The sequence below is a fragment of the Mastigoproctus giganteus genome, chromosome 13 (genome assembly GCF_048544385.1).
Source record: "Mastigoproctus giganteus isolate SK-2022 chromosome 13, ASM4854438v1, whole genome shotgun sequence".
Classification (NCBI taxonomy): domain Eukaryota; kingdom Metazoa; phylum Arthropoda; class Arachnida; order Uropygi; family Thelyphonidae; genus Mastigoproctus; species Mastigoproctus giganteus.
This window is the reverse complement of record NC_143587.1, coordinates 20,393,885-20,417,230: the sequence shown is the minus strand read 5'-3', so window position 1 is coordinate 20,417,230 and position 23,346 is coordinate 20,393,885. Positions and strand designations below refer to the sequence as shown.

General features: G+C 38.2%; 1 protein-coding gene across 1 annotated transcript in view; it reads right to left on the bottom strand.

Annotated features, from left to right (window-relative positions):
• Positions 1-23,346, bottom strand: part of LOC150075838 (protein Obscurin-like) — a 598,361-nt gene that overhangs the window by 372,239 nt on the left and 202,776 nt on the right. Inside the window, exons 23-24 of the mRNA XM_090387723.1 lie at positions 21,869-22,041; positions 11,668-11,773 (exon numbers count right to left, since the gene is read on the bottom strand). Coding sequence (XP_090243849.1) covers positions 11,668-11,773; positions 21,869-22,041 — 279 coding nt within the window. The remainder of the gene's footprint in view (positions 1-11,667; positions 11,774-21,868; positions 22,042-23,346) is intronic.

The window sequence follows — 23,346 nt, the reverse complement described above, 5'->3', positions numbered from 1 at the left end:
AATTTATATGTGTATCCCATGCATTTTTCTTCTCTGCCACATGTCTAATTAGTTCATCTGTCATCCATTTAGGCTTAAACCTTGAAAAATATTTCTTAGTTGGTATGGCCTAGTAGCTTCCAAGATTAATTCTTTGCATGCTTCCCATTTTGAATTTGCTGTTATTAACATCATCAGTTGGTCCCACCGTATAGAATTTAAATACTGTCTCCGACTACAGTAGTCACCTTTATGAAAGCAAAAACCCTCCCCTTTACCCCTAATGGTAGTTACCTCTTTGAGTAAATCCCACTTCAGCATACTGTGATCACTGCCACCTAGTGATTCCTTTATCTGCAGATTCTTAATGCATGAAGAATCACTACTGATAATCAGATCAAGAGTATTACTCCTTCTAGTTGCCTCCCGAACATGCTGCTGTAGAAAACAATCATCCAATAAATCCACAAAAGACTTGCTAATGTGTGAGTGACCAACCCACAAATTCCAGTCAATCTCTGGGAAATTAAAATCCCCCATTATAAGACACTCTGGTTTACTTGCCCACTCTATTTCTCTGCACAATTGCTCATTATACTCATCAGATTCATTAGGCCTATAACACAAACCTACTCTCATTTTTCCTTTCCCAGTGCTTATGTCACACCAAGCAGACTCAACATTGCATTGTCCACCAACATCAATTGGATGTACTTCCTTAGATTTTATGTATTTCTTAACTAATAGCATAACTCCCTCCTCCCATCCTGTCCTGTCTATCCTTTCATTGTACTTCCCAAATTCCAATTCTGCACTGCTTATGTCTGTGTGACACCACATCTCTGATATCCCAACAATATCTGCCTTTGATGTCTTGACCAGCACTTCAAGCTCATCAAATTTGTGAACTATACTCCTAGCATTGGTGTACATGCAAGTATACATGCATCTGTTTCTGCTCTTAGTTACCCTCACACAGCCCATGTATTTACTGTTCCACAATGGAAATCCCCATTGCCTTGCTTTCCAAGATGCTGCTCAATTTGATTTCAATAGAAGCAGTGCAAGAATCACTTTCACCTCTGCAGCGGCTACTGTTATAAAGTATTAGTCCGTGTATCCCCTCAAGCTAGCAGTTTTCCGACCCACCTAACACTGCCTCGATAGAATCAGCAAATATTCTTGCACCCTTTCTATTTAAGTGTATCCCATCCCTGTAGAAGCAGTCTCTCCTAACACGCACAGACCAGGCTGAAAAAAATTCTACCCCTTGAGCCTTGAACAATCTCTCCAGGGCTGAATTGATTGACAAGGCTCTTATCATATCCTCCTATGTGTCTGAGCAGAATTGCAGACACTTTCAAATTCAACTCTACCTCATGGCTTTTTTTCAACATTGACCTGTACTTGTTAAATAATTCCGCTTGTCTCCTACTCTTAATATTATTAGTGCCAATGTGTACAACAATATTAGCATTAGCATTAGTAGAGGCATATGATGCAAGAAAGCAAGCTTATTCAGCATCAGCCAAAAAAAAAAGAAAAAAAAAAAAAAAAACAACCACTACTCCCATTTCACCCCTCAATTCGTTCGAAATACCTGTCCAGCTGAGCCTTAAATTTGTTTAGGCTATCAACTTCAACAACAAGCGATGGAAGTCTATTCCACAAACCAACTGCCCGCTGGCTAAAGGCGAATTTCCGCACATCTATCCGACATCCGTCCTTCCTCAATTTGAATTTATGCCCTCTCAGGTGATTATTCTGAGCAAGAGGAAGAATTCCATCGGCATTGAGCATGCTCAAGCCATTCAAAGCCTTGTACACCTCTATCAGATCACCTCGGCGATGCCTAGTCTCCAGGCTCTGTAATTTGCAAAACTTAAGCCTTTCTTCGTAAGAGCAACCCTTTGTTCCATTCACTAATCTTGTTGCCCTTCTCTGTACTCGTTCCAGCAGCTCTACATCCTTCTTGAAATGAGGCCTCCAGACCTGTATACAGTACTCAAGGTGTGGCCTGACCAATGCCTTATACAAGGGAATAATCACATCCCTGTCCCTGCTAGAAAAATTCCTGTATATCATTGACAAGACACCATGAGCTACTCTTGCAGCTCGTCTGCACTGCTCAGAGAACTTCATATCTGCCTGCACAATTACCCCCAGGTCCTTTTCATTCTCTACCACTGTCAGCGTAGTACCACAGAGTTGATACGTTGATCTGGGGTTACTGTTTCCCATATGTAGTACTTTACATTTGTCAATGTTAAACTTCATTTGCCACCTCTCAGCCCATCTGCTCAACCTTTCCAGATCCTGTTGCAGCAGCATAGTATCAGTAGTGTCCTTAACAACCCTGCCAACCTTTGTATCGTCTGCAAACTTGGACATTAAGCCTGATACACCATCATCAATATCATTTATAAATACAGAAAACAACAATGGACCCAACACTGAACCATGAGGAACTCCACTAATAACATTAGTCCACGTTGAGCAGTGTCCATTGATTACCACTCTCTGTCTTCTGCCACTCAACCATCCCTTTATCCATAGCAGCAATTTGCCTCGAATGCCACACTTCTCCAATTTGTGCAGCAGTCTTCCATGCGCAACAGTATCAAAAGCCTTTCTAAGATCCAAATATATAATATCAAAGTTATTCCCTGCATCCAGTTCTTTTGTGACTACATCATAGTATCCAATCAAATTGGTCAGACAAGACCTGCCCTTAACAAACCCATGCTGTGTCTGAGCTATAACTGAATTCTTGTCCAGATGATCCTGCAGTGCTTCTTTAACCAGTGCCTCCATTAATTTTCCTGGAACCGAAGTTAAACTAACAGGTCTATAATTACTTGTGTCAGCCTTTGATCCTCCTTTGTGAATTGGGGTTACATTTGCACATCTCCAGTCCATGGGTACCTCCCCTGAGTCCAAAGAAGCTCTCATAATTATGGCTAGGGGTTTGCTTACTTCCTTTGCTGCCTCCTTTAATATAACTGGATAGATCCCATCCACCCCGGGTGCCTTTTTTATGTTTATCCTCAACAATTTCTCCTCCACTTTCCTCTCAGTTATTAGAAAATCATCTAGCTCACTGCCAATGTTTACTTCACCTACGACATTCCCCTTCCTGAATAACTCCTCATGTGTGAATGTAGATGCAAAATACTCGTTTAGATTGTTAGCCACCTGAGCTGGATCCTCAACTGTTGAACCATCAACATCCAGTGGACCAATCTGGTTCATCCCTTTCCTTCTTGAGTTTAAATAGGTAAAGAATTCTTTTCTGTTTTTCTTTGCATCCTTTGCCAAGGATTTCTCATAATCTGCCTTTGCCTGCCTAATCTCCTTTGTGACTTGGTTACAGACCAACTTATATCTATCATAGGCTTCCACGTCACCCATTAATTTGTATGTATCCCATGCATTTTTCTTCTCTGCCATATGTCTCATTAGTTCATCTGACAACCATTTAGGCCTGAACCTTGAACAATATTTCTTGGTTGGTATGTAAAGCCTGGTAGCTTCCAAGATTAGTTCCTTGAATGCTTCCCATTTTGAATTTGCTGTTGGTAACATCATCAGTTGGTCCCACTGTATAGAATTTAAATACTGTCTCAGACCAGCATAGTCTCCTTTACGAAAGCAAAAACCCTTCCCTTTACCTCTGATGGTAGTTACCTCCTTGAGTAAATCCCACTTCAGCACACTGTGATCACTGCCACCCAGTGGTTCATTTATCTGCAGATTCCTAATGCATGAAGAATCACTACTGATAATCAGATCAAGAGTATTACTCCCTCTAGTTGCCTCCCGAACATGCTGGTGTAGAAAACAATCATCCAATAAATCCACAAAAGCCTTGCTAGTGTGTGAGTGACCAACCCACAAATTCCAGTCAATATCTGGGAAATTAAAATCCCCCATTATAAGACTCTCTGATTTACTGGCCCACTCTATTTCCCTGTACAGTATCTTATTATACTCATCAGAGTCATTAGGCCTATAGCACACTCCTACTCTCAATTTTGATTTACCTATGCTTATGTCACACCAAACTGACTGAACACTGCACTGTCCAGCGATGTCAACTGGCTTCACTTCCTTGGATTTTATGTGTTTTTTAACTAATAGCATAACCCCTCCTCCCTTCCTATCCTGTCTATCCTTTCTGTAGACGTTGTACTCCCCAAATTCCAGTTCTGCATTCCTTATATCTGTGTGACACCACGTCTCTGATATCCCAACAATATCTGCCTTTGATGTTTTGAGTAATACCTCAAATTCATCAAATTTATTTACTAAACTCCTAGCATTAGTGTACACGCAAGTATACATGCACCTGTTTCTATTCTTAGCTACCCTAACACAACCCATGTGTTTACTTGTACCGCAATGACTTCCAGCAGTCTCTGAAATATCCTGCATCTTGTTTTTCAGGCTTCTGCTCATTCCAATAGAAGCAGTGCAAGAATCTCTTTCACCTCTGCCCGTGGCTACTGTTAATCCATTAGTCTTTGTCTCCCCCCAAGCTAGCAGTTTTCCGACCCACCTAACACTGCCTCGATAGCATCAGCAAATATTCTTGCACCCTTTCTATTTAAGTGTATCCCATCCCTGTAGAAGCAATCTCTCCTGTTAACAAGTACAGTCCAGGCTGAAAAAAATTCTACCCCTTCAGCCTTGCACAATCTTTCCAGGGCCGAATTGATCGACAAGGCTCTCATCATATACTCCCTCCTATCGTGTCTGGGCAGAATTGCAGACACTTTCAAATTCAACCCTACTTCACGGCTTTTTTTCAACAGTGACCTGTACTTGTTAAGTAATTCCGCTGGTCTCCTACTCTTAATATCATTAGTATATTACCAATATTACCCTTTGTGCCCTTAAAAGATGATATCTGCTCTACAGCGTCATCGACCTTTGTCCCTGGCAGACATACCCTGGTCCTTTAGCTATTTTAGCTATTATAAAGTGGGTACCTACTTGAAATGCCAATGAGAATCAGGTTGGCTATATCAGGCTGGATGATCAGGGTCTGCCTTTTGCCAAAAATTTGAAGGATACTCATGATTTTGATACTCTTGCATTCCAGGATTATAACTATCCAGTTTAAAGGGTCCTATACTATTTTAAACTGGCATGGGGAACATGAAAGAATGGTATGGCATTTAAATTGGTCAGCAAAGTCATCAGAATTAAATCCTATTGAGAACATACAAGACTATCTTGAATGAAAAGTGAAAACATAACAATAGCATCCACAAAACCTGAATGAATTAAGAATTCGATGATTTTCAGAAAGGCCTAATATTTACAAACTTTGAAAGTTCTAGTTGAATCACTACAACAATACCAATGAGAACTCCTGAAGCGATTCACATTGCTTTCATAAAAAGTTACATATTATTAAATGAAAAATTACACAAGTGACAAATTTTGTCACTTGTGCCTGGTGTCTGTGTTTTACCATATCAAATTTTGCACATTGATCTGATCTTAAAGTAGACAGTAGAAAGTAAAAATAGAAAATTAGTTTGCAAATTAGAATGTACAAAAACACCAGAAACAGCAGGCCACATTCAAGATGCCAATGATCATATGCAATCCTGCAGGCAATATGATTTACGTCTCTGATCTAGCTGATGTGGAATATATACTATAATTATTTCTATATATCAAAGGTAGAAGAACAGGAATGATAGTTTATAGACTATTGGTTATGACTACTAGTGTTTATTAATATACTGTTATTTAATACACTTAAACTAATTATACAAACTGTCAATAAATATATTTTAAAGTTTCATTTATTATTGAACATGCACGCAAATAAAAGGAAACTTTTCTGTGCAGTTTATAAATTTAATAATATAAATTTAAATCTAATTATTCAAAACACTAAATGATAGTATGCTATGGCAACAGGATCTAGATAAGTTGGGAAAATGGGCTGAGAAGTGGCAACTGAAGTTTAACATTGACAAATGCAAAGTGCTGCATATGGATAGCAGTAACACGAGAGAAACGTACCAACTGGGTGGTACTACAAGGGAGGTAGAGAATGAAAAAGACCTGGGAGTGATTGTGCAGTCAGAAGTTCTCTGATCAGTGCAGACAGGCTGCCAGAGCAGGTCATGGGAGCTTGTCAATGATATACAGGAATTTTGCTAGCAGGGATAAGGAGGTATTTATCCCTTTGTATAAGGCAATGGTCGGGCCACATCTTGAGTACCATATACAGGTCTGAAGGCCTCATTTTAGGAAGGATGTGGATTTGAAAGAATGAGTACAGAGAAGGGCAAAAAGACTGGTGAGAGGAATAAAGGGGGCTCTTACCAAGAAAGGCTTAAGTTCTGCAAATTGCAGAATCTGGAGACTAGGCACCTGCGAGGTGATTTGATTGAGGTGTATAAGGCCTTAAATGGTTTGAGCAGGCTCTATGCTGATGAGATTTTTCCTCTTGCCCAGATTATGAATATGAGGGAGCATAAACTTAAATTGAGGAAAGACAGTTGTAGAATTGATGTGCAGAAATTTGCCTTTAGCCAGCAGGTAGTTGATTGCTGGGACAAATTTCCATCTGTCATTGTGGAAGTTGATAGCTTAAATATATTGAAGAAACTGGACAAACTTTTGGAGCAAATGGATAGGTGAAATAGGAAGGTTTTTTTTTTGTTTTGGATGATGCTGTATAAGCTTGCTTTCTTGCATCATGTCCTTCTGTTAATGTTAATGATTTAAAGATATTATTTTTTCCACAGCAACTTCTATGCTTATATAATTGGCATTTCTGAATTTAGATACTCATAACTTTTAATATTAAGTGCTTATTGGACAATTGGGGTGTGGTTATGTAACTACATAAGCTCATTGTGTCCAGCATAAGTTGATGGATTGGTTGTTAGAACAGTTGTTGAGCTCCATGGCCCATAACAATATCGTATAGAATGCAGGTCATGTATATTTGGGTAGTGTCATTTAACAATTACAAATGAATCATGAGCTAGGATTACATGCTGTTTTAGATGATTATTTTACAATTCAATTCAATTATCCCTTCATTTAGATCAAGTATTAGTTATATTTGATGAATTTGACAGAATGTGGCAACAGTTGTTCTGTTGCCCCTCAGAATAATTTCTCTCAGAGAGAACCTTTCATTGGGTATGACAAGTTCTGTTCTTTTGACAGTACAGGCAATTGGTCCTTGAGACAAGCTGTACTTGCTACCTGGGAGTATAAAACACTGATGGAACTGATATTCGGGTGACATTCAAGTCAAATGGACCCAATTTTGGCAAAGTCCGGAGAGTCTGTGTCAGCCAAATCCTCTGCTTGCACCTTCATGATGGTGGGACTGTTAGTAATCCTGGGTATAACCCTCAGTGCAAAAGCACAATGACGGTGACTACCCAGGTGTGAACCAATGTAAGCAGAGGTCGAGGTGTGACATCCACACCACATGGAGGAATGCCGCCCCTCTGTGTTACCAGGCAATACTAGGTGGTAGATGACTCTCATCAACCAGTGCAATACTCCCACTTTGCTTATTGGAGGCTTGAAGTGGTGGAACCCATGTTTAGTCTCCAGAGCTAAGTTCAGGTCAACTCTTCCCCATCTCTTCCACCATGCAGTATGACTGATGACTTTTGAGGTTATGATGACCATCACGGCGAGATCCAATCTTCCTTACATTTCAAGGGTACAACTCTAAAATAGTGTTCCCAGGCCGGCTGCTAGTTAGTACACCGAACCGAACCTATTGGTAACTCTTTAGGAGGCTTCCGGATCATCTAGTGTATAATCTTGCTACCTCTGCTCTGCCAAATAGTGACTGGAGGGAGTCTGAGTAGTGTGTATGTGGGGGGGGAATTGTCGAGGCCACGTTATGTCAAGGATCTGGGTATATTCTTACCATGTGTACGCCGTATCCAAAAATTTCATTACTTCATACAGCATGTCCCACCCACTTTTTCTTACTATTGAATACACTATGAATTGTCAAACTAATAAAGAAAGTTTATCTACAAAAATATCTAAACCTACTACACACTTCCTAGTCCATTTCACAAATATACATGGTTTAAATTCTAGTCTCAACGATGTCCATTTCCATTTGCAGTCTGCCAAACCCCATGTACTTTTCCTGACAGAATCTCAGTTATCGGCTGATTCTACTACTGCTAATCTCAGTTGCCCAAACTATTCACTGTATGATTCCTTTCGCCTCAAAGGTGGTACTTGTGCATGTCTGTTCCGATATTCCCTGTCAGAGACTTAGTAATTTGGAATCTCTTCTTTTCGATCTTCTCTGGCTTAAAATTTCTCTGCCACATTCTGTCAAATTCATCAGTTGTCTCTACCGTTCTCCCAACTCCAATAATCACTTGGAGTTCTTTGACTTCCTCTCTTTGCAACTTGACTTTCTCCAGTCCAACTTTCCTAACAGTGAGGTAATTTTCCTTGGTGATTTTAATGTTCACAACTCCAACTGGCTTCCATTTTCTAGTCACACCGACCCAGCTGGTCGAGATGCTGAGGCTTTTGCAATTACTAATGACCTTGCACAGATTGTTCATTTACCTACAAGAATACCGGACAATCCTAACCATACACACTTGATCCTTTTCCCACAAACAACCCTTCTAAGTAACGGTCGAAGTGAGTGGTCTTTTAGGCACCTCAGATCACAACGTGGTGATTGTCTCTTCTCCAATGGAGCCTTTATCTCACAGCTATTCCCAACCTCATATTGTTTGGCATTACAAGAATGCAAAATAGGATGACCTGCGAGATTTCTTTTCCTTGGGTTGGATTACTGTTTAAAAACTTCTGATCTCAATGTTTGGTCAGATCGTGTCAGTAAAATTACTCGTGCAGGAATGGAATCCTTTATTCCACACTCCACTTTAAAATCTCGTCCTTTATCTAAACCTTGGTTTTCCAATAAATGTGATAAGGCTGTTCAAGAGAAGAACGTTGCATATCGTACTTGGCTTGTTTCCAATTCAACAGTTTCATTTTCTGCCTACGCCAAAGCTCGCAACAATTGTAAAGCAGTTATTAATCACTCCAAACTAGATTTTGAACAGGCTAAAAGTAGAAAACTTGCTTCTTGCCCTAATGGTAGCTGAGCATTCTGGTCTCTTGCCAAAGCTATTGGCTGCGACTTTTGCCCATCTCTGCTCCTACCTCTGTCAAAACCGGATGGTTCTGTTGTCACTTCAGCCAAGGATAAAGCTGACCTGCTAGCATCCCATTTTTCTTCCAACTCGTGTATTAATTATCTTGGTAAAACACCTCCCACCATTCCGAACACATTCCATTCAATGCCTCCTGTGGTCTTCCGTCTAAAGGATGCCAGATGTATTTTAATGAATCTTGATGCTAAGAAAGCTCCAGGTCCTGATGGCATTTCTCCGCTTGTTCTCAAAACCTGTGCTCCTGAACTTGCTCCTGTTCTTTGCCGCCTTTTTTCTCTTTCTTATTCCAAAGGTGTTGTTCCTTCTGCTTGGAAATTTGCTCATATCCAGCCAGTTCCTAAAAAGGTCAACAAATCCCTCCCATCCATTTATCATCCCATTGCAATTACTTCTACTCTTTCTAAAGTAATGGAGAAATCAATTAACTGCCAACTCTTAAACTACCTAGAAACTCTCCGTCTGATCAACAATCGCCAGTATGGATTCTGTCAGTTTCGATCCACTGTGATATTCTGGCTTATGTTACCACTTATTGACAAATTCAATGGAAAAGTTCAGTGAAACACAAGCAGTTGCTCTTGACATCTCAAAGGCTTTCGATCGTGTTTGGCATAAAGATCTAAACAAGCTTCCATCTTATGGTTTGCGAACTGTTTTTTGTAATTGGTTATCCAATTTTCTCTCTGATCACTCACTGAGGGTGATGGTAAATGGCTCTCTGTCTTCTAACTTCTCCACTAATTCTGGTGTCCCCCAAGGTTCAGTTCTTTCTCCCACTCTTTTCCTCTTGTATATTAATGACCTTCTTCCATTGACTGGAAATCCTATCCATAGTTTTGCCGATGATAGCACATTGCATTCCAGTTTCCATTTTGAGAAACCTTGCCCTGTTCAATCAGCTTTAACTTCTTGAATATCCACTACCAATTGCTTAAATGCTGATCTCCAGGTAATTCTCCAGTGGGGCAAAGACAACTTAGTTGATTTCAATCCTTCTAAAACTTAGTCTTGTCTTATATCATGCAAAAAGGATTCTTCTGTTCCTATGCTTATCTTTGGTGACACTCCAATTTCTAGGCAAAATGATATATCTCTTTTGGGGGATTACCCTGACTTCTAATCTCTCTTGGCACAAGCACATTACAAATATTGCTTCCTCTGCATCTAAAAAACTTGGTTTTCTCTTTTGCTCTTGGCGTTACTTTTCTTCCAAACAGCTGTTCACTCTGTACAAATTGCAAATCCGCCCTACCATGGAATATTTTTCTCACATCTGGGGCGGTGCCCACAAAATCTCTCTCAGGCTTCTAGATTCCATTCAGATGAAGGCAGTTAGGTTAATTAATGACTCCTCTCTGACAGAGTCTCTCCACTCGCTATCTCACAGATGTACTGTTTCTACTGCATGCCTTTTCTACAGATATTTTCCATGGGCACTGTTCCTCTGAATTGGCTTCTATTATTCCCGCTCTCTCTTTCAAAACAGTCCGAACACATGCCGCCACCAGCCAACTTCCATTTACTGTCCAACTTCAAACTCACAGAACCAACTTTTCATCTTCCTCATTTATTCATTCAACTGCCGTTTTCTGGAACAACCTTCCTTCATACGTATTTCCTGAAAATTACCGTCTACAGAAGTTCAAGTCTAATGTCAACAAATACCTTCTTTCATCTTCTCAATCCAACCCCAGGGGCTCACATCTGGTGATTATGGGTTTGGTGCACCCAGAGTCCTGAGCTGGATATCATCATTCTTCTCTCTCTCTCTCTCTCTCTCTCTCTCTCTCTCTCTCTCTCTCTCTCTCTCTCTCTCTCTCTCTCTCTCTCTCTCAGGGTAAATCAGAAATTTTTTTTGGCTGGTACAGCATAAGCCTGGCTTCCTTGCACTATATGGCTAGTAATAATAATAATCTCCAACCCAAGCACGGTACTAAGTACTATAGGCTCTAATACCTCTTGTGTTTGGGGTTTTCATAAAAAAAAAAAAAAAATTCCTTTTTGCATTTGCAATGATTCCTCACTTGCCTGAACTACTCTCCATTTATGGCAAGTAGATTCATTTAACTTGTTATATTACTGGATTAAGTTCAGTATTAAGTTTGAAAAATGGAAACTGACTTGCAATTTGGTCTAAAAATGTTTTTTTTTCATGAATGATCAAAGCCCAAACGAAAAAACTGTGGATGGTGAGGTTTGTTATTCTGACTTCAGTGTAAAGCAAGGTAAATTGAATTGTGGGTACTAATTAATCGACACCATAATTTAAAATTAATGTAAGTAGAAGCAACATAAAGTGGAGTATGCCTATATATTTTGCCAGCTGGGAGAATGCCAAATTATATGGCATTCCTCATCAAATTTAAATATTTTACTGCAGAGGTTTTAAGCTTGTCTTTCATACTTACTCCAACTGTTAAGCTGTGCATATAACAGTTGCATAATAGTAATAATAATAATAACAGGAACTTACCACTTGAGAGATGGCTTAGGTGTTCCACATATTCTAACAGAAAAGCTAATGGATTCTTCCTCAATTCCAACAGTATCATTTAACTCTCGAACAAAAGACGGTGGTTCTAAAAATGCAAATTTATTATTGAGTTTTCATTAATTTGATTAGTTTTATTTCTCATATTAATCTCATGTTGTTTTCTTTGTTATTTCTACATCAAGAGTAAAATAATGTAATTAACAGCAAATTGAAAATAAATAATTACAATGGTTCTACCGGTGCTAGTAGCTCTCTCTTCCAGTAAAATTTCATTTCCATTTTTATGCAATACTGTTTTAAACAGAAATATCATTTTTGTGAAATTAAGTGACTAGCTAAACAAGATTTGAACTTGGAAAATAACCAAATTTTCTTAATTTTTAGCATAGCATATCTGCCAACTTTCAGAAAGTGAAATCTGGAAAACTTTTAATACAGATCTATCTTTTTTTTCAGAATAATTCCAGAATTTTTACCCTCTGAATTAATAAGCAATTAATGTGTAAAAATCCAGAATATAGGGGGGAGAGAACCCTAATGCCCTCCCTAAAATCAACTAACTATAAACCCAACTGATCGCTTTTAGAGAATTTCTTCAATCTCTAACAGGATTCAAACCTGACCTCTCAAACAAATAGCAAGTGTAAAACCCACTATACTGTCATGGAGGATATGTGTATACCATTTGCATGTATATCTCACATTGGTGTGTTCCACATTACAAATACAGAACACACCGGTGTGAAGTAATTTGTAATGAAGATTTTGATAAGTGATTTGAAATAATACATCAATTTATTTCAAAAAGGAGCATACAAATATGGTGTAAATAAAAATATTTGCGGTTATGCAAATATATTTTACACATATTAAGTCAAAAGAACTTATAAGAAAATATTTCATAAGTAAGGAGACATTTTATAAGAGTAGGTGGGATAAGCCTCCCATTTATCAATGGCAATTTTATTATAAAAATAATACTTGCTGTATTTAGACTTAATAATAGAACTGGTAAGGTCAAATGATGCAAGGAAGCAAACTTTTTTTCTGAATCAGTCAAAAATAAATAAATAGAATGATAATAATAATAATAATTAAAATAAAACAGAATATTCATTATATTCCCACTGCCACAAGGTAATCCAATTCTGCTTTAAAATTAGACAGGCTCATTGCCTCCACCATGTTGGGAGGCAATTTAAATCAATATTCAACAACCCGCTGCCTATAGGGGAACATCATAGGCCCAATCTTCCATTATTCCCTGAAATTTTGTATGTCTTCTGGTTTGTGTTTCATATACAAGGAAAAACAGACTTTCTTCATTCATTTTAATCAATCTCTACCAGTACTTTGAACTTTCTCTTTCTCTCTCTCTCTCTCTCTCTCTCTCTCTTTATATGCATAGTTGTCAAACTTTGCAGTCCCCATCTTCTAATCCATTCTTCACATGTGCACTGCTTTGGACTTATTACAAATCTTGTTGCTCTTCTCTGAACCCCCTCTCCAGAAGTTCTATGCTTTTTTTTTTATGGATAGCCTTGATCCTTGAGTCTATCACAGACATTCTGTCAGGTATGCCAAGCTGTGCTTGCTACTTGAGAGTCTAAAACACTGATGGAACTGATATTTTTGGGTGACACTCATGTCAAGTGAACCTAATTTCTGTGAAGTCTAGTTGGTCTGTGGCAGCCAAATCCTCTGCTTGCACCTTCACAATGTTGGGACTGTTAGTAACACTGGGTATAACCCCCATGTGCAAGTCCTGAAACATAAATATGGCACCTAGCACACTGGAGGTGACCACCCAGGTGTGAACCAACATAAGCAGGGGTTGAGGTGTGGCATCCACACCACACAGAGGAATGCTGTCCCTCTATGTTACCAGACAATACTAAGTGGTAGATGACCCTCATCAACCGGTGCAATACCACCACTTTGCTTACTGGAAGCATGAAGTTATGGAACCAATTTTAGTCTTTAGAGCAAAGCTCTGGCAACCCTCACCCATCTCTTCCTTCATGTAGTATAATTGATGTTTTTTTGAGTTTATAATGGACATCATGGTGAGACCCAATCTTCCTCACATTTCAAGGGAACAGCTCTAAAATTCTAATGTTAGAAAGCTGGCCGCTAGATAGTCCAGCAGATCAAACCTATTGGTAATCCTCTAGGAGGTTTCTGGATCAGCTAGTGTATAATTTCACTGCCTCTACTCTGCCAGATAGTGACTGGAGAGAGTCCGAGTAGTGTGTATACAGGGGGAATTGCCGAGGCAATGTTATGTCAAGGAGCTGGGTATATTTTTACCATGTATATGGCATATCCAAAAATTTCATTACTTTACATAGTATGTCCTTGCTTTCTCTTCTGAATACACCATGAATTGTCAAAATGATAGAACAAACTTATCTGCAAAAAGATCTAAATCTCCAAAATGCTTCCTCGTTCATTTCACAAATATATGTGTTCTCAGTTCTAATCTCAATGATGTCCATTTCCACCTACAGTCTGCCAAACCCCATGTACTTATTCTGACAGAATCCCAGTTATTGGTTGATTCAACCACTGCTCATCTCAGTTGTCCAAATTATTCACTGTATGACTCCTTTTGCTTCAAAAGTGATACTTGTGCATGTGTCTGCTCTGATATTCCCTGTCAGAGACTTAGTAATTTGGAATCTCCTCTTTTCGATCTTCTCTGGCTTAAAATTTCTCTACCACATTCTGTCAAATTCATCTGCTGCCTCTATCGTTCTTCCAAGTCTACTAATCACTTGGAACTCCTTGACATCCTCTCTTTGAAACTTGACTCTCTCCAGTACAACTTTCCTAACAGTGAGGTTATTTTAGCACAGCCTAACCGCTTGATCTTTTACACAAAATAACCATTCTAAGTATACAGTAGAGGTGAGTTGTCCTCTAGGCATCTCAGATCACAAATTGGTGATGGTCTCTTTTCCAACAGAGCCTCTCTTTTTTTTTCCTTTTTTTTTTTTTTTTTTTTTTTTGATAGTTGTTGGCACATAGGCTTCTGTGGCCATAATGCATCTCCCAAGGTTTTTGCAGTACTTTGATCCAGCCCGAGGCGGGAATCGAACCCGCGACCTTTGGGTTGCCAGGCAAACGCTTTACCCACCCGGCTAGCCCGGTCAACCACGGAGCCTCTCTCTTGTGACCATTCTCAACCTTGTATTGTATGGCATTACAAGAATGCAAAATGGGATGACCTGCAAGATTTCTTTTCTTCTTTTCCTTGGTCAGATTACTGTTTTAAATCTTCTGATGTCAACTTTTGCTCAGATCATGTCAGTGAAATTATTCCTGTAGGGATGAAATCCTTTATTCCACATTACACCTTAAAATCTCGTACTTTATCTAAACCTTGGTTTTCTAAAAAAATGTGCAAGAGAAAAACTTTTTTTATCTTAATTGGTTTGTATCCAAATCTCCAGGTACATTTTCTGCCCACACCAAAGCTTGCAATTGTAAAGCAGTAATTATTCAGTCCAAACAGGATTTTTAACAGGCTAAGAGTAGAAAACTTGCTTCTTGTCCAAGTGGTAGTTGAGCATTCTGGTCTTTTGCCAAAGCTAATGGTTGTAACTTTTGCCCATCTCTGTTCCCACCTCTGTCAAAATCAGGCGGTTCTGTTGCCATTTCAGTTAAAGATAAAGCTGACCTGCTAGCATCCTATTTTTCTTCTAACTCATGTATTGATGATCTTGGTGAGCCACCTCCCACCATTCCCAGTACACTCCATTGAATGCCTCTTGTGATATTCCATCAAAAGGATGTCAGAAGTATTTTGAACAATCTTGATGCTAAGAAAGTGCCAGGTCCTGGTGGCATTTCTCTACTTGTTCTCAAAGCCTGTGCTGCTGAACTTACACCTGTTCTGTCTGCGTTTTTTACTTTCTTATTCCAAAGGTGTTTTCCCTTCTGCTTGGAAATTTTATTATTAGTATTAGCAATGGCCACATGGTGCAAGGAAGCCTTATGCTGCACCAGCTTATGGCTTATGTTGCACCAGCCAAAAAAAATAATAATAAAATAAAATAAAAAATGTAAATAAAATAACAAAAATAAATAAAATAATAAGAATAAAAATAAAATAGTAACAATAATAAAAAAATAATAAGAGAAAAGGAAACAGACAACCTATGTGTCTCCCTCCACCCATAGGTAATTATCCAGCTGACCTTTGAATTCCCCCAAACTGTCAGCCTCTACTGCCCATGTAGGTAACTTATTTCAATAATTTATAACTCACTGTCTAAAATAAAACTTCCTGCAATCCAGTCTACACATCTCCCCCCTGTAACTTGAAGTTATGGCCCCCTTGTTCAAGAATAATTTATAATTGTGAAAATTTCATCCTTATTCATTTTGCTTATGCCTCTCAGAGCTTTAAACACCTCAATCAAGTCTCCTCTAAGGTGCCTAGTTCCCAAGTTCTACAACCCACATATTCGAAGTCTTTCCTCACATGGATGCCCTTTTGCCAATCTCACCAGGCGAGTTACCCATCTTTGGACCCTTTGAAGAAGCATAATGTCTTTCTTTAGGTGCAGTCTCCATATTCCAAGTGTGGTCTAACAATAGGCTTAAATAATGGAATTATGAAGTCCTTATCTCTACTCACAATTGTTCGATAAATCATCGATAAGACACCATGGACCTTCCTTGCAACCAATCTACAATGCTCGGAGAACTTCATGTCTGACCATATCATAATACCCAAGTCACTTTCCTCCACTACTGGCTTTAGTTCAACTCTGCCAAGTGTATAGGTTATTTTGGGGTTACTGTTCCCCAGGTGCAATACCTTACATTTTGCTGGATTAAAACATAGCTGCCATTTTTCTGACCATTCCTGAAGTCTATCTAGGTCACTCTGAAGAAGCTCTGCTTGGCAGTGATCATTAACTACTCTACCAATCTTTACAACATCTGCAAATTTAGCCCTCTATCCCTTCATCGATGTCATTTATGAAAATCAAAAACTACAGTGGTCCTAATACTGATCCTTGGGAAACCTCACTTCTTATGTCAACCCAATCTAAGGAATACCCATTAGCATTAGCATTAGCATTAGTAGAGGCATTTGATGCAAGAAAGCAAGCTTATGCAGCATCAGCAAAAAAAAAAAAATAAATAAATAAAAAATAACCACTTCCACTTCACCCCTCTGTTCGTTCGAAATACCTGTCCAGCCAAGCCTTAAATTTATTTAGGCTGTCAACTTCCACGACAAGGGATGGAAGTCTATTCCACCAACCAACCACCCGCTGGCTAAAGGCAAATTTTCTCACATCTATCCTACATCTGTCTTTTCTCAATTTGAATTTATGCCCTCTCAGGTGATTATTCTGAGCAAGAGGAAGAATCCCATCAGCATTGAGCATGCTCAAACCATTCAAGGCTTTATACACCTCTATCAGATCACCTCGCCGGTGCCTAGTCTCCAGACACTGTAATTTGCAAAATTTAAGCCTTTCTTCGTAAGAGCACCCCTTTGTTCCATTCACTAATCTTGTTGCCCTTCTCTGTACTCGTTCCAGCATCTCTACATCCTTCTTGAAATGAGGCCTCCAGACCTGTGTACAGTACTCAAGGTGTGGTCTGACCATTGCCTTATACAAGGGAATAATCACCTCCTTATCCCTGCTAGAAAAATTCCTATATATCATCGACAATACACCATGAGCTACTCTTGCACCCGTCTGCACTGCTCAGAAAACTTCATATCTGCCTGCACAACCACCCCCAGGTCCCTTTCATTCTCTACCACTGTCAGTGTAGTACCACAGAGTTGATACGTTGCTCTGGGGTTGCTGTTTCTCATATGTAGTACTTTACATTTGTCAATGTTAAACTTAATTTGCCACCTCTCAGCCCATCTGCTCAACCTTTCCAGATCCTGTTGCAGTAGCATAGTGTCAGTAGTGTCCTTGACAACCCTGCCAACCTTCGTATCGTCTGCAAACTTGGACATTAAGCTTGATATACCATCATCAATATCATTTATAAATACAGAAAACAATAATGGACCCAATACTGAACCCTGAGGGACTCCACTAATAACATTAGTCCACGATGAGCAGTGTCCATTGATTACCACTCTCTGTCTTCTCCTCCTCAACCACCCCTTTATCCATAGCAGCAATTTGCCTCCAATGCCACACTGCTCCAATTTGTGCAGCAGCCTTCCATGTGCAACAGTATCAAAAGCCTTTCTAAGATCCAAGTATATAATATCAAAGTTATTCCCTGCATCCAGTTCTTTTGTGACTGCATCATAGTATCCAATCAAATTGGTCAGGCAAGACTTCCCCTTAACAAAACCATGCTGTGTCCAAGCTATAACTGAAGTCTTGTCTAAATGATCCTGCAGTGCTTCTTTAACCAGTGCCTCCATTAATTTTCCAGGAACAGAAGTTAAACTAACAGGTCTATAATTACTTGTGTCGCCCTTTGATCCTCCTTTGTGAAATGGGGTCACATTTGCACATCTCCAGTCCATGGGTACTTCCCCTGAGTCCAAGGAAGCTCTCATAATTATGGCTAAGGGTTTGCTTACTTCCTTTGCTGCCTCCTTTAATATAACTGGATAGATGCCATCCACCCCAGGTGCCTTTCTTGTATTTATCTTCAACAATTTCTCCTCCACTTTACTCTCAGTACACACCTCTGGTATTCCCCTCGCTGAATAACTCCTCATGTGTGAATGTCTTTCTTTAGGTGCAGTCTCCATACTTGAACACAGTATTCCAAGTGTGGTCTAACAATAGGCTTAAATAATGGAATTATGAAGTCCTTATCTCTACTCGCAATTGTTCGATAAATCATCGATAAGACACCATGGACCTTCCTTGCAACCAATCTACAATTACTTGTGTCGCCCTTTGATCCTCCTTTGTGAATTGGGGTCACATTTGCACATCTCCAGTTCATGGGTACTTCCCCTGAGTCCAAGGAAGCTCTCATAATTATGGCTAAGGGTTTGCTTACTTCCTTTGCTGCCTCCTTTATCCCATTTATCCCAACTCTCTGCCTCCTGCCCTGAAGCCATCCAACTATCCATCTAAGGATTTCCCTGTGAATCCAACCTGTTCCAACTTATAAAGTAACAACTCGTGTGGGACTGAGTCAATGCTTTGCTGAAATCCAAATAAACAATGTTGAAATTATTCCCTAAGTTCAGCTCCTGAGTGACCCTATCAAAATAGCTAATCAGATTAATTAAACATGACTTTCCCTTTACAAAACCATGCTGAGTATCCTTCAAAAATTCCATTTTTGTCTAAATGATACTGAATTCCACCCTTGATCATTGTCTCCATGATTTTCCCTACTACTGAAGCCAGTAATTTCCCACTTCACTCTTAGAACATTTTGCTCGTATCCAGCCAGTCCCTAAAAAGGGGACATATCCCTCCCATCCAATTATTATCATTAGCACTATCATCAGAAGTGGCACATGATGCAAGAGAGCAAGCTTATACAGCATCAGCCAAAAAAAAAAAAAAAAAAAAAAAAAAATCCCAGATATTGCAGTTACTTCATCTAAATATGTTTTCCAACTGTATTTTGTAATTGGGTATCTAGTTTTCTTCTGACACTCACTGCAGGTGATGTTAGATGAGATGGCTCTCTGTTTTCTAACTTCTGCACTAATGTTAGTGTTTCCCAAGGTTCAGTTCTTTCTCCCACTCTTTTCCTCTTATATATTAATGACCTTCTTCCACTGACTGAAAATCCTATTCATTGTTTTGCTGATGATAGCGCATTGCATTCCACCTTATAGTTTCAGAAGATACAGTGGAAGCAATATTACAAATATTGCTTCCACTGTATCTAAAATTTCTCTTTCCGCTCTCAGAATTACTTTTCTTACAAATAGCTGTTCACTGCATACAAATCGCAAATAAATCATATCATGGAATATTGTTCCAACATCTGGGGCAGTGCCCCCAAAACCTCTCTCAGGCTTCTATATTCTATTCAAAAGAGGGCAGTTAAGTTAATTAATAACTCATCTCTAATGGAGTGTCTCCACTCTGTCTCAGAGATGTTCTGTTTCTACTGCATTGCATTTTCTTCAGATTCTTCCATGGGCACTGTTCTTATGAGTGGCCTTCTATAATTCCTGCTCTCTCTTCCAACGCAGTCAACATCCTTTTACTGTACAACTTCAAACTCACAGAACCAACTTTTCTTCTTCCTCATTTATTCATTCAACTTTCGTTTTCTAGAACAACATTCCTTCCTATGTATACAGAAGTTAAAGTCTAACGTCACCAAGTTTCTTCTTTCATCTTCTCAACCTTCAGCCCATGCATGGTACGAAGTATTATAGGGTCTAATACCTATTGTGTTCGGGGTTTTATTAAAAAAAAAAAAAAAAAAGGTCACCAGACCAGAATACAATATTTCAAATATGGCCTAATCATTGCCTTGTAAAGAGGGATAATGATGTCCTTCTCCCAACTTGCAAAGAGTGTAAGTCCAGCATTAGTTGATTAATCAAAAGCTTAAGTTCATTTAATTTTTTTTACAGTACTCCAGGCATTCCTGCAAAGACAAATAAAAATAATGTACTTTGTTGCATTTGACAACCCTGATGTAGTCCTTATAAACACATGAGTAGTATATGACTAGTAGGTACTCATATGTTTTTCCATGTGGTTTTCAATTATTGATAGATTATTCTTCTATTGCACTTTCTCCTTCAATGTTTAATGAAGTTAATGGTTGTTGTAAATTAGTGCTCTCAGATAGGATGAATGCAATTTTTCCACATGCAGCTCACTTGAGCCAACTGCATGCCAACTTCCTGAAATAGCAGTTTCCCTGAACCCTTAATACATTCTATACATTAGCAAAATATGTTTATTCTCCTATATTTAAGTGAATACCATCTTTACAAAACAAATTCCATCTGAGAACTAATAAATCACATAAGAAAATGTTTTTGTATTAGTTTTCAATGTTATTTCCTTTCTTTTCAATATGTGAATTCCAATTCAAATGCATTATACAAGCATATTTCTTGTACAATGCATTCGAATTATTGTCCTTATGTATTAAGACATCACGTGATGGCTCTAAAAAGAACTCTTTACTCTGCACATGAAACCAGGTTTGAACTACTTCATCACTTGTTTTGAAGCTCAGTTTCTCCAAAACTGACACTTTCAACTGCATTTTCAAGGCTAAAAGGTTTAAAAGGCTAAAAATCTGTAGTCAGATCCAAACTATAAGGGAAATTTCTAAATATTTTACAGTTGACAGTTTTACAGGACACACATGACCTAGCATTGTCATGTTACAATAAAATTCTCTTGCTCAGCATGGCACCTCTTTTTTTTTTTTTTTTGATGAACATTTGTATTGATTTAAAAACTTTTCTACTGGCAATACAAATGATTTTATCACACTGTTCCTTAATTTTTTTTGTAGATGTTTTACTCCTCTATCATTCAAAAAAAAAAAACAAATTACAAAGTACTTGGTGCAATCCTTTAACAAAGACATCATCTTTATAAATAAACTATCCAAATTACATAAGGACATCATATCTTAATACATAGAGCCATCAGGCGCCTCCATAGCCAGGTGGGAAGGAGCAGCAGTGCATAGCACATGCTTCTTGATTAGACCGGGGTTCGAGCCCGTCACCACCAAATACGGAGGATGCGGAAAGGTCAGGGAATGACCACCGCATATCCCGGAGCAATATGGCCTTAGTTGCTAATGCTCCTGAAAACCAAATAACAACAACAACAACATAGAGCCATCACGTGATGTCTTAATACATGACAATTTTAAAACTGACCAGAAAATATTTACCAGATGTTTAATTACTAAATTGAAATAAAAGAAATGCATTTTAATAACCATAAATTTCATAAATAAATTTATATTATTTTTTAAATTGTTTCTGCATTACAACACAGCTACTCTATTGCATAAGAAACCATACTTAAAATTTCAGAAGAGAAAAATAAATGTAGAGAACATAAAAATCAAAATTTTAAAACAAATAATATATAAATAAAAATATATAAATATAAAAAAATAAAGGACTATATAAAGGAAGAAACTTCCACCTACAGAGGCAGATTATTCCTTTATATCTCTATCTATTGGTCATCCTGTTTGACTTTTTACATACCATTTACTACTAGAGCACCAAATCCTGTTTGACTACCATTATCATTACTAATAATACAAGAATAGTTGCCAGCATCTTCGGGCTTTGCTTTTTTAATAAAAAGTGAACAAGCTTCTTCTTCCTGTAGTATTTTTACTCTCTCACTTTCAGGCACTTGTTTACCATCTTTGAACCTGTAGATAGCAAAATATATAGGTTATTGAAAGAAAGATATGCATAAAAATAACAAAATTCATATATAAGAACAAGCAAAAAAATTGTCATAAATAAAACCTTTTCACATAAACAACAAAAAATGCAAATTTTTGATAAATATTCATGACTTCATTCTTCATTTTATTAGTATTAATAAAGGCCAAAGGATGCAAAGAAGATAGGCTTTTAATACATAAGTCAAAAAAATAATTTTTTTTTCAACCTCTATCTGCCACCATCAGAGGGCACTGATCCAGCTGCCCCTTAAATTTTATCTTTCACCTTGACCACTCACAGAAAACACACTGATCAAACAAGCTTTATGGTCCAGTCCATTAGTTTTCTTTAACAGTTTGTATTCATGTCCTCTGTTTTCTGCTCTTTATTTCAATGTGAAAATATTACTGTTTTTCACATTATGCCACCCTTTCAATGCCTTACTCAATCAATCAGATCTTTCACAAAATGCCTAGTTTCTATACCATGAAACTCACATTTTCATAGTCTCTTCCCCCATATGAACATCCCTTTACTATTCTCACCAGAAAAGTTGTCATCGTATCCTATCAAGTTCAATGTCATTCTGTAGATACAGCTACCAGTCCTGAACATGATATTCAAAATGTGATCTCATCATTGGCTTATATAGTGGAAGTATAACTTCTTTCTCACCCTTTAGATGCAAGGATATGGTAAATCATTGAAAAAGCAACATGCCTTCTTAGCCACTTTCTTACACTGTTCAACCATAGCATTTATGTGATGACAAAGAGTGAGAGAGAGAGAGAGAGAGAGAGGGAGAGAGAGAGAGAGAGAGAGAGAGAGAGAGAGAGAGAGAGAGAGAGAGAGAGAGAGAGAGAGAGAGAGACTAACCTCATTTGCTATTTTAAACTTTTTAGGTGCAGCTCATAACGAGCTCATAAAAATAGAGAAGCACTTATCAATAGTATTTTATTCATACATGTATCTGTATGCATATAACATCTTTTTGGATTAACATATTTTGTGTATCAAATTTAGTACCTGAAGTCCTTCATAAAATTTATTTTCCAAATTCATTTTTTATGCATAAGTGTATATTTTGGAGAATATTTTCTTATATAGATCTTTGTCACATTAGTACTAGCAGTGGCAAATTAAGTAACAAAACAAGCTTAGAAAGCATCAGCCAAAAAAAAAATAATAATAATAATGATAACAACTCTTCCCAACATCAACTATTTTTATCCTTCTAATAGTTTGTCTAGTTCTTCCATGAATTTATTCAGAGTACTAACTTCCAC